Consider the following 17,316-nt stretch of genomic DNA (forward strand, 5'->3'; position numbering starts at 1 on the left):
CTGGGTCTTTATGTCTCTGAAAGGGAGAAGATGTCAAGCCCAGGAAGATGTCTATATTGTAAAGAGATGCCATGTTGGTCAATGGTGTAGTCTATGGGCACAAAGATGACAGCCCTCTGTGTAGAATAAGCCATGATCTCCCCTTCTGCAGTTTATCTTATCAAAAGTGTCCTTCATTATATAATATCATTGCTAGGTGAGTAACTAGATCATGTAATTTGTGCTGATTATTCATGGTTTACTTGGCAGAGTTAATTGCTGTGAGGAATGCAGTGGTGGAAGTCTCAGGCTTCAGGCTGAGCAAGCAGTTTCCATGCTGGTAGATGTTCCTAGGTGACACAGTACAGCAAGCTGGTACGTCTATGTATGGATGGCTCTTGCCACGGTCCTGATCTCATTTCTGAGGGTGGCACATTGCTGAGGGCACGTGGTTGTCAGCGGTGACACATAGGACATAGTCCTTGGAATCACCTTTTTCATGTGGGCTCCAATGCCAGAGTCTTTATTCTATATTCTCAGTAACTATTTATTCATTATTTAATAATTGAATATTAGATTATTTTCAGTTTTTTAAGTATTTTTGCAATGACAGTGTTTAAATTGGAATATTAAATTAGGAAAGATTTCCAGAAATAAAACTCAAAGTGTATGTATACTTTGAAGTTTATTTAAAAATTTAGAGTAAATAAACTTGGGAACTAATATGTTGTATGACACAATAGATATTATATTATGATAATTTATTATACTAAAGCCACCAAATGGTTTTTCATCATACAGTGCATAACTTGAACTTAATGTCACTGTGTACACATCATTTTTATGGCCATCAGAGCATCTAGGTTTAATTTTTTGCATCATTTTCCTCATTCTCCTTGCCTTTTCCAGTTTTTGGTAAAATGGTTATCAACAACTCCATTCTTGGACACACGGTGGCTCTAGAGCTGCAAGACAGGTCCTCAGGGTGACCAAGTCATAGTGCGCATTTGCAAGATGCCCGGGTCAAGGTTTCTCACCGTTCTGGAATGTCAGTCACTTTTGCCTCTATACAGGAGTTATCAGAATGAGATCCTCTAGGGAGGCCAGGGTATCTATCAGGGTCGTGACTGTTTCATTGGACCCAGAGTCTGGTGGAGTCTGTGTCATCCCCGATGATCTTCACTGGCTCCAGTGACTTGGTCTAGCGCCCATACTGTCCTGTAAATGCAGCCCTGACCCACCGGGCTCCCAACAGTCTTGCTGGGTGTGGCTGCTTTGCTCCAGGGGTATTGGCAGCCACAAGGGTCTCATGTGTTGAATCTGGACAGGGCCGCTGAGAAGCCAGGGCTGGTTTGGGATTGAACTTTTGACACACCCACCACCCCATGCTTGGTGCTACTCTGTAGAGTCCTGTTTGCTGTTTGGACTTGTGTCTGCTTTCTCTTTTGCCTTTGGGCCCTTCGTCCCTTGACTACCAGTATCTTGTGCTCTGCTTTGCCGTTCGTTACTGAGCGTGTCTGGCAATGCCTCCTAACCCTTTGGGTCGCTCCCATGATCACATCTTCCTCACAGCCCCACAGGGCCGTGTCCCCTGGACTACTGCCCCAGCCCTGCCCATCTGCTGCGTTCCTCTCCTCCTGTAGGATTCTCAGGTTCATCTCCCTGACAAAGCAGAGCCCAGGAGAGGGAGGAGGCAGACGAGGGAGTGAAGGGCCAGGGGATAATGAACTGTAGGCTCCAGGGGGAGCAGGCTCAAAGATGAGTAGGTCTCAGGTTCCTGAGTTCAGGATGCACGTCATGACTCTGATACACTGGACCTGGACGGACCTGCTGCTCCTGTTGATGTAAGAATGTGTCCTCTGGTGTCACAGAAAGGTCTACTCTTGCAATACAAAACCAGCATATGATAGGCTACGGCACGGGCTTTAAAGCTGAAAGGAGAGTAATTATTTTATGGCTAAAAAACCTCACAGTTTACATATTTTACTTATAAGTACATTATTTCAGTGACAATAGCTAGGATTTTGAAGGGGCATTGCATTTTTGTGCTTTTTAGAGATTTTACATAAAACTTTGCATGTAAGAATATAAAAACCCTGACTTTTAAAAGGACTCTGCTCTGTAATTATCCTCCAGTGTGTTATCTTCAGCTCCAGCTGTTCAACAGAAGCAGCTTTTGAAAAAGTCCTGAACAGCCCTGGGGAGCAAGTGTCCTTCCTGCAGAAGAGATATTGTCTTCAGCAACCAGGTGACCACATGCTGACATGGGCGCTTGCTCTACTTCCCTTGTTAATTCTCCTGAGAATACAAAGGAAGGGCGTGTCCCTTTTCTTTTCATCTAAAAAGAACACATTTCTATATAAAAGATGTCCCAAATCCTTTGTATGGTCCAAGTCCGCCTGTAGCAAGCTCTGTGGGGCCTGCTGGCAGTGATGACGACAGTGTGAAGAGCTGCGACCTCCAGCAGGCTGCCTCTCCCACCCTTGTCCCTGTTTCCCCATAATGGAAGAGGGAGGCTGCCCACGCATCCAGGAGAAGGCTCTACTTTAGACGGGAATTAGAGGAGAAATCTGTAGCGATAATGCTCGGTGTCCCTTTCATTGAGAGACACGAATGTTCTAGTGAGCACTGTCCAAGCAGCCTAGGAAGAAATGAAAGTACCAACTGGGCTAACTACCATGTTCATAGCACCTCTATGTGTAGCAGGGGGCAGCCTTCTGCCAATCCAAGCCCCAGGCCCCAAGCTTACCCAGGAACGAGTGCCCTCAATTCTGTGTTCCGCCAGTAGCTCACAGTGGGCAAATACTCAGGGAAACATAAATACAGTTGTTGAAAAATATTCCAGCTCTGATCTAGACACTGGAGGACACAACTTTGAGCCCAGATACTCTGAGCACTGAGGCAGGAGAGTGGAGACTTGAAAAAACAGCCTGGACTACATAGTGAGACTTGGTCCCTATGTCCACAAGGGAAAGACCTCTGCTCTGGCTTTGCCTGAACAAGCCTGGCTAAGAACCTGTATGCAGCTTGACTTAATTTCCATGAGTTAAAAGAGGGACGAAATTGTCTGTGACATGAAAAGGCCTGGAGCCAGCATCCAGTTCCCAATGGCTACCTCGGGGGTTGGCGGTCTCAGAACATTCCATTTTCCGTGTGACAACTGCCCCCAAATCTGAAGTTTCCTATCTGTCTTATAAAGTTCCTATCATTTGAAGCAGCTGATTAGGAATGTCTGGCTTGGTGAGAAAGGAAAGCCTGTGCCTTCTCACAGATGGAGAAGGTTCTCACTGTGGTTCCCAGCTGTCCCAGCGGACTGACTCCCGTGGGCTTATCCACAAAGCTGCCCTGCTTTGAGCACCTCATCCCAAGCATCCCTAATTAGACAGGACAGCTGTGATCCTAGCAGGCTCTGCAGAGCCCTCTTCTCTCTTCCTGCTGCCTTCTCTGAGGAAATTCCCCAGTTGCTCTTCTATGTTCGTGATTACATAGCAGCAGTGTGGTGAGTATGGAGCAGAAACGTTTTATCTCCCTAATGGCTGAGTCAGACTACAAAAGAACCCACAGACAGGCACACATATGCACAGATATATACCTGAGCACACCCACATGCACACATATGTGTGCATCCATTCACAAACACCCACCTACAAATGAGCATACACACTTGCATATATATGTACTTTAAGTACACTAAGCACATATATAACTGTATGTACATCTAACACACACACACACACACACACACACACACACACACACACACACACACAGACTTCAGCCTCCTCTGTTGACTAGGCTCAGGTTCTGTAGGGCTGAGAGGGGGGATTAGGGCTTCAGGGTAGAAATGGCCAGGTATGCTGGGCACATCCTCATGGCTGCCCAGACATCTTGGCTACCTCAGACCCAGCTTCTTACATGAATTATAGACAGCATGGTCCTGAGTCAGGGTGCTCAAGGGGTGTAGCACACACAGCTGCATTCTAGGACCTCACCATCACTCAAAGCAAGCTCTCACATGGAATGAAGTTAGGTTTATTGCAGTATATACACAGCTCAGTTCCACTCTGTGGTGCAGTTTGTAGACATTCCACATAGAACACAGAAGATCACATGCTGACCATGTGGTTATCACACCTCTGCTACTGGCCAGTTCCAGTGGGGACCAGTTCTGTCTGCTGTCAGCACATGCTGGGCTGTGGTGACGGTGTCCCTGCACGTCGGAATGCTCCATGTGTGATCAGTAACTGCTTAGTGGATGGTGACTGCTTGTGTTCACAGGTCCTGCATGTCTCTTTGGGGTCATGGCAGGGTGACCACACCTGGTTGTTGATAGGATGCCTTCAGATATGAAAAAACTTTGCTTCTTTAGAACTGCTGTGTTGAGCAGTGATAACTCAGGACAAAGCAAGGCAAGGCTCACACCAGGGCTTATAGCACCAACCTACTGCCATTGCCAACAGCCTTTTTGGGGTACCTGACCTAGGCCATTTTCTCCCTTCAACCTGCTCTCTAGCCTTGCAGCCCCAGGAGGTAGCAGGTTAGTGGTGCTTTCTAGATTATCTGAGCTGTCCATCCAATACAGTTGCAGTCAAGATGGGGCTTGCTAGGAGTTGATGGAACCAGAACTCCAGGGGCAGTCCTGTGGGACAGACATTCAAGCCAGAAGTCTGGCCAATGGGTCTCAAGTAGTCTCTGGATGCTCACTTCTCTGCTGTCCCAGAGCCCCATGTACCGGCTTTATTTCTAGAGAACTGGAAGTGGGGTCCTTACTTTTGTGGCTTCCAGACCCTGAGACCTCTGGATCTGGCACAGTTGTTGAGGTCATTGGCATTCATGTTGGCGGGGGTCTATATGCCACAGGAACCAGAGGAAAAACACTTTGCAGCTCTTGTCCTTGGTGTGTGTTGTACATGTGCATGTTGTGTATGTGTGTTGTGTATGTGTGTCCTGTGTGTTGTGTGTGTGTGTGTATGTGGCAGGGTTACATAGACTGTGCCAGAACACCAGGTCCAGAACCTACAGCCCTTGCACTGGGCCAGGGCAGCTTTCCAGGGTCTCTGGGCACCACAGGGACAGGTATTCTCACTCTTCAGCTGCTTCTTCATCATGTCATGTGACTCCCCCAGGTCTGCCTTCCACAGTTGCAAATAACAGGAAAAATAAGGATTATTATTGGCAAATATTGGATAGGAGAACTTGATGCCATCTTATATTTTGATAAAAAACAATTCTCTTTTTAAACAATTTTAAGATAATGATTTTCTTCAAAAAGAGTACAGTTTTCTGTTGCCTAGAGAACACCCTGGACTGTATGGAGAGTCACCAGGGCCTTCATCCTGATGGGCCACCTGGAATCCAGAGCTGCTCACCCCTTGTAGGAAGCAGCAAATGCTAAGTGACCAGGAGGATGTGAGCTCCTGGCTTGGCCACTGAACCATAAATATGGTCCCTGACTTATCTTTTGGTCACTACCAAGTGGTCCAGGGAGTAGCAAGGGTGTGACTGTTCAGACGCAGAGGCCCATCCCACAGGACAGGACTCAAGACCATGGGGACCAGGAAGCTTCTAGGACTTCTAGGATGAGAAGGCTGCTCTCAACTGATTTCTGTGGTCTGTCATGGATTGAGGAGAAATTGCACTAGGTGCCACAGGATGGTGATGCTCAGCTGGTTCTGGACCCGGTTCCCCTGACAAGTAGGGAAACAGAAACTTCTTCCTTGTCTTCTTCAGAGGTACCAGGCTCCAGTTTTGATATTCAGGGCCACTTGGCTTTCTTTGAAAGTAGATCTGCCTATGTGGCCGAGCCATATTATGAAGAGGATGGTTTAAAGGCTGGAGTTTGAGGATAATAATTAGTGTTTCAGTCGAGTTACACATGAGGGTCAGAGTAAGGACTGGGGCTGACCCAGGAAGGCATCAGACACTGGGCAGCAGAGGAAGTCGTCAGACACATGTGTCAAACCCAGCAGCATCGTCAGTTCCATCGGAGGGACGCAACTAAATGACCGAGGTCTCTGTCTGCAGGAAGGACTGGGTGCGGGAGCCACGGTGTATCTGTAGGGCACTTTCTGAGCCGTTCCGGGACATGGACCAACTATGCAGCCGATAGTCCCTGCTTCCAGGTTGGGTCAGGCACAGGCTTCGCCACCTTCTTTTCAATTCACACTGTACCTAGGGAGGAGGGTGTTAGTGAAGGGTCAGCTTGGAATACAGGAACTCATGTATCCTCTAAAGAGACAGCATGGATTCACCCACTAGCCAGCAAACAGCTGGTATGGCTTTAGAACTCTTCTCTAGTAGTCACAGGGTGGGTGCTCTGGCCCACTCCCATTCCTTAGAAAGGTGTTGGGTAAGTGAGGAGATGCAGGAAGAGCAGAGAGCTGTCGAAGATGGGCCCAGGTTTGTTGAGTGTGAGTGGCAGACTCCAGGAGGATATGCTGATGCAGCACGGGGTTGGAAGGACAGGGGTGCACAGAAAAGGGTATAGCCTTGCGGGCATTGGGGATTCTGATGTAGTATGGGGGTATGTCTTGCCTCAGCACAACCCCATGGCTCCTGTAGGACCTTCATCAACATCTTTCCCCTTTAAGGACTCCAAGTGAAGAAAGTGTATTGGAAGGGGACGTGGATGACGGCTTCACAAAAGCCTTCCTTAGTGACTAGAAGAAGGAGCTGGTCATCAGGTGAGGGTCACACAGGGAGAGTTTGCAATACCTAGAGTAGGTAGATTCTGGGAACTTAAGGGTGAATGGAAGGGAATGGCCACATAATGCGAACCGGCTCTGACTTTGTCTTGGGACAAAGTGATGCATCTCTCAATGAGACCCAGCCCTTCCCACCAACACCATAACTTCTTGGACTCAGTTGTGTGTTGAAGAATAAGATGCTGGCCTTTAATCCCAGCACTCAAGAGGCAGAGGCAGGCGGATCTCTGTGAGTTCGAGGCCAGCCTGGTCTAGAAGAGCTAGTTCCAGGACAGGAACCAAAAGCTATGGAGAAACCCTGTCAAAAAAAAAAAAAAAGAATAAGATGCTCACCATTAACAGGACATTGGTGGAGGACAAAGGCTAAATTTTGCTGGAAGGGGTGAAAGCCTTCCTAAGTGGGGCTTTGGGGACAGCAAGCTTGACTTTGGTTGTGTGAGGCAGAGCTGGGCAGAGGTAAGCGATGGGGCCAACTCCTGACCCCATCAGTGCTCAGGTCCAATTGACGAAGGACTTACCTCACTGTTCAGGAAGCAGTATAGCACTGCTACCACCAGGCCCTGCAAAGAGACAGAGTGTCAGAGATGCCCGCAGTTTTCAGTGCCCACAGCGCTTCCCACACTTACCTGAAAGGAACCAACACAGAGCTCAAACAGGATCTGGTACGTGGAAGAGATGCCAATGGGGAAGGCAGCAAACACCATGTAGTGGACACCGAAGAGTGGGATTAGCAGCAGGGTGGACTTGGCAAGCCTCCTGTAGAAGGAGAAGAGCATGATGCTTTGTGATTCTCACTTCTCCCACTCTGGGCCGTGAGAACTCAGAGGCTGCCGTGGTCGGGGAACACTCAGGTGCTTAACTCTTCTTGTACCCAGTGAACCCTTCTCTTTGCCTATTTGGGTAGAATTTGCAAATGCGGTTATGTGAATTTACTAATGAAGAAAAGGTTCCTACAGGGTGTGTTGTGTGGCTCTCCAGCTTTCAGGGGACTTATTGTCCTGTCACCGATGGGCCACAGTAGTCTTCAACAGGTAAATTCTGGTAGGGCTGGGGTATTTATTGTTCAGTGACAAAGCCTACTATGAGGATCCTGGATTCCATTCTTAGCACTGGGAGGGGCACTCAAGAGGCATCCCTCCAACACACAGTGGTCCTCCTTTACTGACACAGGCACCAGACAAAATGGATCAGATTTTTCCTAGCAGCTGAATTATCTCAGCCCAAGTTCCCCAGATTTCTGCATTGGAACCATGTGGAGGCCTTATCATAACTCGGGCCTCATCAGCATTCTGGAACAGGGAACAGCAGGGAAACAGCCTAAAAATCTGCATTTCTGCCCAGTTCCGAGAGACTTTGAGAAGCACTGCTCTGTGCCTATGACACTTGAGGCTTGCTGTTCTCATCATGTCCCACCAGCCCCACACTAGGGACAAGGTGTCTAGCTTAACATCCCCAGGTGCCTCCAAGTGCTCGGGAGGGAGTGTGCAGCTATGTGGAAGCCCTCTCCTGGTTGCTGAGGCTCACCAAGCACACAGTCCCTCTCCTCTTGATTCAGCTTGGGGACACAGGAGACTCCTCCTGCTCCCTCTCCTTCTTGCTCCTCTCACCACTTCCAAACACAGGGGGAAAAGAAATTTTCTCTAACTTATTTTAAAGGTATCTTCTTCAAGTTCACACTGAACAGGGCATTCGGATTAATCTTAGAGCAACTTGACACAAGCTAGATCTATCTGAAAGAATGAAGCCTCAATTAAGAAAATGCCTCCATAAGATCCAGCGGTACAGGATTTTCTTAATTAGTGATGGATGGAGGAGGGCCCAGCTCATTGTGGATGGGACCACTCCCAGGATCCTGGTTCTGGGTTCTAGAAGAAAGCAGTCTGGACAATCCCTGAGAACAAGCCAGGAAGCAGCACCTCTCCATGGCTTCTGCATCAGCTCCTGCCTCCAGGATCCTGCCCTGTTCGAGTTCGTGCCCTGAATTCTTTCAGTGATGAAATGAAGTGTAATTTGGAAGTGTAAATAGAAGAAGCTCCTACCCAACTTGCTTTTTGGTCATGCTGTTTCATCTTAGCAATAGTAACCCTAACTAAGACACAGGGTGTGCAAGCTCTAGAAGTGTGTTCCCTATTTTATAACCCGTAGAGTAGGTGTCTCTACTAACAGACATCACTGCAGCCACTGCCTTGCAAATGTGCACTCGCAAGGATCTGTGCCCAAGTCCTTCAGCATCAGCGTGGAGGGTCACCAGGCTCCTGAGCACTGTTCCTTTAGCTGAGGTTATCAGGAAGCTGCTAGGTCCTGACATTTGCACGGCCTATCTACTCATCTGTCCCTAGGGAGGCGCTGTGAGAGAGAAAGGCCTTTAGTCCTTCTTTGCTACAACCCAAGGGGTGAAACACAACCCTCTGCAGCCCTTCTCATCACCCTGGAAAGCACAGACTTCATTACCCCATATAATTCTGTTTCCAAAATAAAAGCATCCATCTCAAGACCTTCTTAACAAACACTCCCCAGAAACCCAGAGAAAAGGTCAGCACAGACACTAAACAAGATTTGCTGAAAGACCAAATTCAATTGAAGGGCGGCTAAGAATGCCCACCCTACTTTTCAAGGCTGCAGGGGGATGCATGAGGACCAGCATGAGGCACCATGTGGACAGCCTGCACCTTGTTATGTGTAGACCATTTCTTCCACAAATAGAAACTCATTCCTTGTATTTTGTGCACAGCATGGCACGACTGAATCTGAAATGCCCACCTAATCCTTTCTTGATTCTTCTGTGGTAGGCACGGAATGTCTTTCAAGGATTAATTTAATTGTCTCTCAAACCTAACAACAGGAACCATTTCGTTTTCAGGGGAGGAGAGAGAATATAGGGAAGGTCCATACTGTGGCTCAGCACTCACATGGGTGCTGCTTTTTAAATTATTAATTTATTTATTTTTTTGGGTGGGAAGGAACCTGGATGCAGGCAGTAAGTTCCAACTGCCAGGGAGCGGGTGACTTGGCCAGGGATATGTAACTCCTAGCCAGTTCAGCTGCATCTGAGCCTAGGCTCCTGAGCTGTACCAAATACACCAGCACTGAGCTCATTATGTTCCTCATCACATCTGAGTTGAGGTCTGTCTTTTCTTTGTGAATGACAGGTAATATATGGATTCCTTGGATAATCATAAATAAGCTGGAGACATTCCTGACCTCTGCCCTGTGTCCTTCACATGAGACATAACTTTTAATATAATTACTAAGGCAGGTCCAGGCACAAGGTGCCAGCAATGGCTGTGTGACTCAGCCCCAGGGTCTGGGAGGGAAGACAGATTATATGAAGAATAATGTATGGTCAAAGGGAATGACAAGCTGTGACAATGGAGAAGGACACACATTTAAGGAACACCTCATTACAAAGCTCTAGCATGCTGTCAAACATGGGAGAAGAGTCCCATTTTCTTTTTTAGCACCGTCATCATATCAGCATGGCATCTTGGCTCCTCTGAGTGCTGGAATGGCAGACGTGGGTGTCGGTGCGAGCTGTGCCTTAGACCTTCTGTAGTCGAGCACTGGCTTCTGTTCGCTACATGCTATGATGTATATTTTTCACGCTGTACCAGTGGATACTCACTTGTACTGTGATTGATCATTGCCACCGACATCTGGGGAGGTTAGCTTCTGAAGTAAGATCCTTATAATACTGATGAAGAGGGCAAAATTGACCTGCACAGAGACAACAAAGGATGACTTGATCTGTGGGTGACTTCAATCTTATCCCTTATCGCCCACATACAGGATTTGGTGACTATCTACTTCAGGCACTATGTCTTCCCTCTGCACTAAAGAAGACCTCATGTGGGCATTGAGGGCACCACTGCATAAAACTGTGGTTATCTGAGCAGCGGGAGATGTACAACAGACTGTTACAACCTCCTGCAGGCCTAGGTTCTGCTCGTCTCTCCTCGGAGCCCACCCTTCCCTGGGAACTGCCCTGGAAGTCATGGGACCCAGGGAAGTACGGTGGTTGCACTCTCTGCACAGTGTGGGTGTGTAGCCGAAGAGCAGGGCAGAGCTTCTCCATGGGAAGCTACTTACTACAATAGAAATTAGGATGGGCATCCGAATGACCCACCAGGGGATGCTCTGGTCGTTTGTGTCCCAACAGCTGTTAGAGAGAAAGAAACTGGTGTCACAGTGAATCAACCTGTAAACCAGGGAGAGCCGGTCAGCTGAGGACTGACTTCTCACATGGGGCTTGCAGAGCCAACCTTCCCCCTTTCATTTCATCTGTCAATCAGACTCAGACACCTAGTCACCTCCAACTGGATCTAACTGTGCATGTAGAGTGAAGCAGCTTTCCCCAGTGAGCCGACCTGACGGTCTGCTAATGGGGAGGTGGGCCAACATGTAGTTCCAGGGTTGGTAAGTCTCAAAGCTGGGATTTTAACCCAAGGCACAGACACTCACTTCACCTGATGTCATGAGGCTTTTCTCTGTTCTGAAAATGTATTTCTCCCCACTTGTTTGTGTCTGTGTCTTAAAGGAAAAATTAAAAAAATTATGCCTTGAACGTGGCTGAAGTGGGCCTGATTTCCACTAAGGTTTATCTCCAGCAGAAGCATGACTATGTAAGACTTCCAGCTTCAGTATCTACAGCCCACAGTGGATGTTATGTTAGCTGTCCCAGCAAGGGCAGAGTTCCACAGCCATGGGCCCCAGACTGGCAATGTGTTCTGGGCAGCTGAACTGGCCCATCCTACAGGAATCCACAAAACATGGAGAGCCTTGCAGCTAACCCTGCCTGGGTTGTCAGTCCTGCTCGCCCGAAGGTGACTGCGTCAGCTAACACTGCGGAAACATCTCTGGGGTGGGGAAAGTCACAGGCTAAAGAAATGGATTGGTTTAGGCCACCCGCTCATAGAGTGTGGTATGTCCTTCAGCGGACAAATGATACCAAGCTTGGGGTCTTTTGTGGGATACATTTAGGCTAGGAACGCCGTGTCACTGGACTCAGAAGTTCTCAAAGGAGGAGCTGCTCACAGAGGCCACGCAGGCAGCTACGCAGCCTGATCTCAATGTTTTTTTTTATTGTTGTTTTTTCCAGAAAACCTTCTTGTACCTGCTTGGCACAATATCACTCATTCTGCCTGGTTTGTCCCAATTTCGGCTGAACTGCAGGCCTGGCTTGATCCTCACCTTGATCCTGGATTGATCATGTGGATCATCTTCCAAATACCCAAACGTGTAGTGAGTGTTGCCCATGACCACCCACATGTCTGTTTTCTATTCACACAGTGCTAACTGCTGCCTAGAAATGTCTCGACTGGCTCAAAGTGTTTCCTATCTCTAATTGTATGCGTTTCTTTAGTTTCCAGATAGTCAACCAGCACTGGGAGGCCTTGTTTCACAGCACACAGCACTCACCCTGTGTCTTCTAACGAGAGGCGGGTTGCTGTCCATGCGCCTATACACACACTGGGGATGCCTGTGGAGAGACCCCATCAGATCGGCTCAGTCTCGTTAGTGAGAAACAGCACCTCCACAAATCTGGTACTCTGCTCAAGAGTCAGAACTCCAAAAAAGAATCTGCAACCCAAGGGCCATATGGAAGCGCTTGCTTAATGCCTTTGTCAATATGCGAAGGTTTATTCTTACACCTTATTAGGCGGCAAAGATAACTATGTCTGAAAGTTGAGGATCTGAACAGGTCTGAAACTTGTCTACTGAAGACAGAGGGCAGGTAAGAGGGAGACATGCTCACAGGTTCCATGACGCCCCCAAGCCACACAGGCTTCCATCTCTTCCCTGCTCTGGGAAGAGCTGGGCTCCTGCCAGCAGGTAGATGTGTCATCAGCCTGCTCCTCTCTGATCTTTTCATTGTCAATATGAGCTGACTGGGAAAAGGGATAGGAACAGGAGCTCAGTTTCAGTTTAAAAGGGGGTGTGAATGGAGGTAGAATGCTAAGCAATTCCGTGGACCCCCTCAGTGTCTCCAAGGCAACCACTTAGTATACCCCCTGGAGGTCTGAGCAGAAGCCTGCAGACGTTAACCAAATGAGATGGGAGTCAGGATGGGGAGTATGAAACCCTTACCCCATCCAACCAGAAGGTAGGCCAGGAAGCACCTGCTGGGAGGAAGGATGGCCACCAGGAGGGTGTGCAGGTAGAGCCCCTCCACCAGAAGCCAGTAGAAGTTAGCCATGATACAGTACTGGAAGAACACCAGGCTGAGTTTGCAGCCGACCTGGAACCAGAGACAGCGAGAGAATGTGCCAGTCGGTAAAAATAGTTATGGTAGGCAGGGCTACTCTCTGTTTGGATAAGTTGTAAAGCAAAGCCACAGTGCTGACTTGAAGGGATGTTGTTAATTTCTTGTCCTGGCAGAGGCAAAAAATGTGTTATACTGAGGCAGAGGCTGTTATATATACAATGCCAGGGACCATCTGCTGGGAGCCTCTAACTCTGAGGAAGAAGTAGAGGCGGTGAGTTCCTGAGAGCCAGTCGCTGGCCACCTTCCTAGATACCAGGCTCAGACATACCTCCTCCTACTTGGTCCTCCTTCCTGCTGTGTTGTTACTGCTGGGTCCTCGGACATGCCTTTACCTCAGCTCTTCCTTCACTGCCCATTCAAGAGGCTAACCATCTCTAGGACATGCAGTGGAGGAGAGCACTTGCTGGCTGAAGTGATGAGTGGAATGTTTGTCTTAGGGTTTCTATTGCTGTGATAAAACACCGTGACCAAAAGCGGTTCAAGGAGGAAGGGGTTTATTTTGTCTTACAACTCTCAAGTCATATTTCATCCCTGAGAGAAGTCAGGAACCCGGAGGCAGGAGTTCAGGCAGAAGCCAGGAAGAGTGCTGCTTACTGGCTTGCTCCTCATGGAGCTGGACCAGCACACATCAATCATCAATCAAGAAAATGACCACAGGCCAGGTATTCCACTTGCCAAGAGACTCTAGCTTGTGCCAAATTGACATAAAGCTAGTGAAAATAATGCTATGCACACTTGAGGTGGGTACGGGGAAGGGCCAGGATACCTGGATGCTGTCAGTGGCTGGATGCTGGGGAAAGGATCGCCACTGGCCAGTGAATCTGCAGCTTCCTGGCCCAACCTCCACATCTGAACAAAGTATCAACACTGGAAAAGGTTGACAGACTGTGGTCATTTTCTTAACAGATAACAGAAGTTTGGGGAGAGAAACTGTGGGCCATAGCTAGGTTCCTAGACTTAAAAAAATTGACAACCTTTAATTTAATATGTCATCTCTTCTCCAGTGAAGACCATTTTAAAACTCCTAGGAAAAATAGTTCATTTGCTATATTTGTCTTGTTTTACTCTATTTGCAACTCTAACTAATTCTTTTACAATCTTTTCACATATATGTGTGTGTGATGTAGCCATACCCACCCACACACAGATGCTAATTTGTGCTCACCCATATGAGTGAACACAATATATCACATATATGAGTACATTTCACATGCATTTGAATACATACCCATTCTATACATAAAATACATCCAGCCTGCATATACCTATCCATAATACAAGACTCTCCAACACATGCATTTCTACTTGTGCTTATCTATAGATATACATCTTTCTAGATACATAGAAGAGAATGGAGTTTAAAGTGATATTCTTTTTCTTATAGAAGCAGCAATTTCCTATTTGCTTATGAAATTGAAATCCTTGTTTATATGAAGGGAGTGCAAAGGCTGAAATATACTGATTGTGTATTTGCAGGATACACAGGGCGGATGCACTTACAGGAAATATGGAAGCCTTACCAGATGGCCATGTCTCCATGGCCATGAGGGGCTTGACCTCAACACACTGAACCTTACCCATGCCCCAGTCTGTCCCACAATACTATAGTCTTCTGTTTGCTGCCCCCTTTTTCTCCAAATGGAAGTAAGGTACAGAAAACTTCCATTTCTAGGAGTAACCAGAGACTTCTTACTGTTCATCTTCACCATCAGTGAGATTCCAGCAGGTTCTGCTCCTATTGTGGGATCCTGAGCACAAATGTCACAACCACCCAGCCATGAAAATGAAAAACAAAGATCCACAGTTTTATATCTTGTTATGATTCATTGGGATAGTGGGTGAAACAAATTGAAAATCATCGAGAATCTGGTAGGTGATGACATTTTAAATGTATCTTGCTTTTTTGACATTTGATAAATCCTACCCTACCTCAAAACACAAAATGAGTAAATTATAAGTGTATTAAAGACATAAATGAACAAAATTAAAAATAAATATTTCTAAATCAGAATAGGAAGCCTGAAACCCAAACATAAACATAATGCTAAAAGACTAGAAGACAATTTTGAGCTTATAGCTTACAAAAATACTGAAAACTTCTAGGAAGCAAAATACCACTAAAATGCAGTTGACAAATGGTGGATCTGAAAATGCGTTTGCAACAGAAACATAAAAGGCTCATTTTAGTAAACAACGATAATAGGCAAACTTGTCAAGGAAAGATAACACCATTTTGGTGGTAGGGGGTGTCTGAGAGAATCCCAGGAAGGCTGCTCTTGGAAGTGTCTTTGACAGAAACACTGGGCACCAAGGAGAGAACATCATGTCATAGCTCTCCTGGTGCATTTTAAAAACCAATCAAATAATTTGCTTACAATTTAAAATGAATCTGCCTTTGTAATTTGTAAGTGTGGTGGTTTGAAAGAAAATGGCCCCCAAAGGGAGTGGTACTATCAGGAGGTGTGGGTTTTGTTGAAGGAGGTATGACCTTCTTGGATATGTCACCGTGGGGGTGGGCTTTGAAGTCTCCTATGCTCAAGCTATTCCCAGTGTCATAGTTCACTTCCTGTTTTCTTCTGATCAAGATGTGATGTGGGAAGTCCTTCTGTATATGTGTTGCTTTTATTGGTTAATGAACAAAGAAGCTGCTTTGGCCTGTGATCAGGCAAAGTAGAGCTAGGTGGGAAAACTAAACTGAATGCTGGGAGAAAGAAGGTGGAGTCAGTGAGAAGCCATGGAGCTGCTGCAGGAGACAGATGCCAGACAGAACCTTACTGGTAGGCCACAACCACGTGGCGATACACAGATGAATAGAAATGGGTTAATTTAAGATATAAGAGCTAGCTAGTATATACTTAAGCTATTGGCCAAACAGTATTGCAAATAATAGTTTCTGTGTGGTTATTTCAGGTTTGGGCTACAGGGAACAATGAGCAGCCTCTACCTACAAGCTGTAGCCAGGCCCTTGTCTGCCTGCATGCCACCATACTCCCAGTCACCATGCTTCCTACCATGATGATAATGAACTAACCCTCTTAAACTGTAAGCTGCCACCTCAATTAAATATTTTCTTTATATGAGTTGCTGTGGTCATGGTGTCTCTTCACAGCAATAGGCGCCTTACTAAGACAGTAAGGTACTAGCCCCCAGATGATGGTATGAGGTGTTTTGCTTGGTAATGAGTTTGTGATTTAGAAGTCAGTTCCTTATCTATGACCCTTATGAGATGCCGATGGGTAGTGCTTTGGTTCTGGACCTTTGGCTTCCAGAACAGTAAGAAGCAAGTGTCTGGGGGTGTTGTGGGAGCTCCTTCCACTCCTTCAGCCAATAGCTGCTGAGATACCAGTCCACTGGGGCGTGGTCTCTCTCCCTTTAAAAAAGTGGCCACTTCCCTCTGCTGGTGCTCTGGCCTTGAACTCACAGAGATCCGTCCCACCTGTCTCTCCTGTTTCCCCCGTGCAGGTTTGAATCCTGCTGACTACACCAGAGGGACTGGAGAGATGGCTCAGAGGTTAAGAGAATTGACTGCTGCTCTGGAGGTCCTGAGTTCAATTCCCAGCAACCACATGATGGCTCACACCCATTTATGGTGAGATCGGATATCATGACTGTCCAGGCTGCTGAGATTCTCTGAGCTGCCTGATCCACTTCTCTTGTGAGTTGTACCTCACAGAAAGACGAACACATTGGTGTGTGGAAGGGCATGCCTGGAGAGACAACAGACACATGCAAAACCAAGACTGTGTCTGTGCTGGGGAGCCAGTCAGAATTATGCTGTACCATATGATGGCTATGATATGATCTAGATGGCAGAGAACAGGGCACACCTGACTTGAGGGCATCTATGTAAGAGAAGGTACATGTGACTATTCCATGTTCTTGTTAGACCGTGTCAGAAACATCTTGTTCTTACCTCCTTCCCTTTGCTCATTGCTAACAAATGTGATCTGTGAGGACCAGATGTCTGAGTGACATGGGTCTTCTTCTGACTTCACCTTCCACAACACTGGCTACTGAACCACATAATACTGGAGCCCATGGGGATCTGCTGCTGCCCTGCTAGGTCAGTGCAAGGATAGCAGGGAAGAATTAAAAGGGCCAGGCAAATCAATAGCAGGCTCCTGAGAGATCAAAGCTCTGTCTGGGAGCCTCTGTTTGTGTACATAGACATGTGCATATTCATGTGTCTGGGGTGCATGTGCATATGTGCACACAATATACTTGTGATGCATGTACACATGCGTTTGGACAACATCTTGGACATGTCTATATCTTCACACATTTTTGTAAATGTGTTCAGGCACAGGTTTTGTATTTGCTCAACATGTATGTGGGTAATATCACTCACTGTTTTCTTCTCATTTCCTACCT

The 17,316-nt window shown here is 47.0% G+C and overlaps 1 protein-coding gene across 1 annotated transcript in view; it reads right to left on the reverse strand.

Annotated features, from left to right (window-relative positions):
- Positions 1 to 4,036: 4,036 nt before the first annotated feature.
- Vipr2 (vasoactive intestinal peptide receptor 2) overlaps positions 4,037 to 17,316 on the reverse strand; it is a 75,303-nt gene continuing 62,023 nt past the window's right edge. The window contains exons 7-13 of the mRNA XM_057782602.1: positions 12,768 to 12,918; positions 12,099 to 12,159; positions 10,770 to 10,839; positions 10,306 to 10,397; positions 7,310 to 7,439; positions 7,202 to 7,243; positions 4,037 to 6,150 (exon numbers count right to left, since the gene is read on the reverse strand). Coding sequence (XP_057638585.1) covers positions 5,977 to 6,150; positions 7,202 to 7,243; positions 7,310 to 7,439; positions 10,306 to 10,397; positions 10,770 to 10,839; positions 12,099 to 12,159; positions 12,768 to 12,918 — 720 coding nt within the window. The 3' untranslated portion in view covers positions 4,037 to 5,976. The remainder of the gene's footprint in view (positions 6,151 to 7,201; positions 7,244 to 7,309; positions 7,440 to 10,305; positions 10,398 to 10,769; positions 10,840 to 12,098; positions 12,160 to 12,767; positions 12,919 to 17,316) is intronic.

The sequence above is a fragment of the Chionomys nivalis genome, chromosome 10 (genome assembly GCF_950005125.1).
Source record: "Chionomys nivalis chromosome 10, mChiNiv1.1, whole genome shotgun sequence".
Lineage (NCBI taxonomy): Eukaryota > Metazoa > Chordata > Mammalia > Rodentia > Cricetidae > Chionomys > Chionomys nivalis.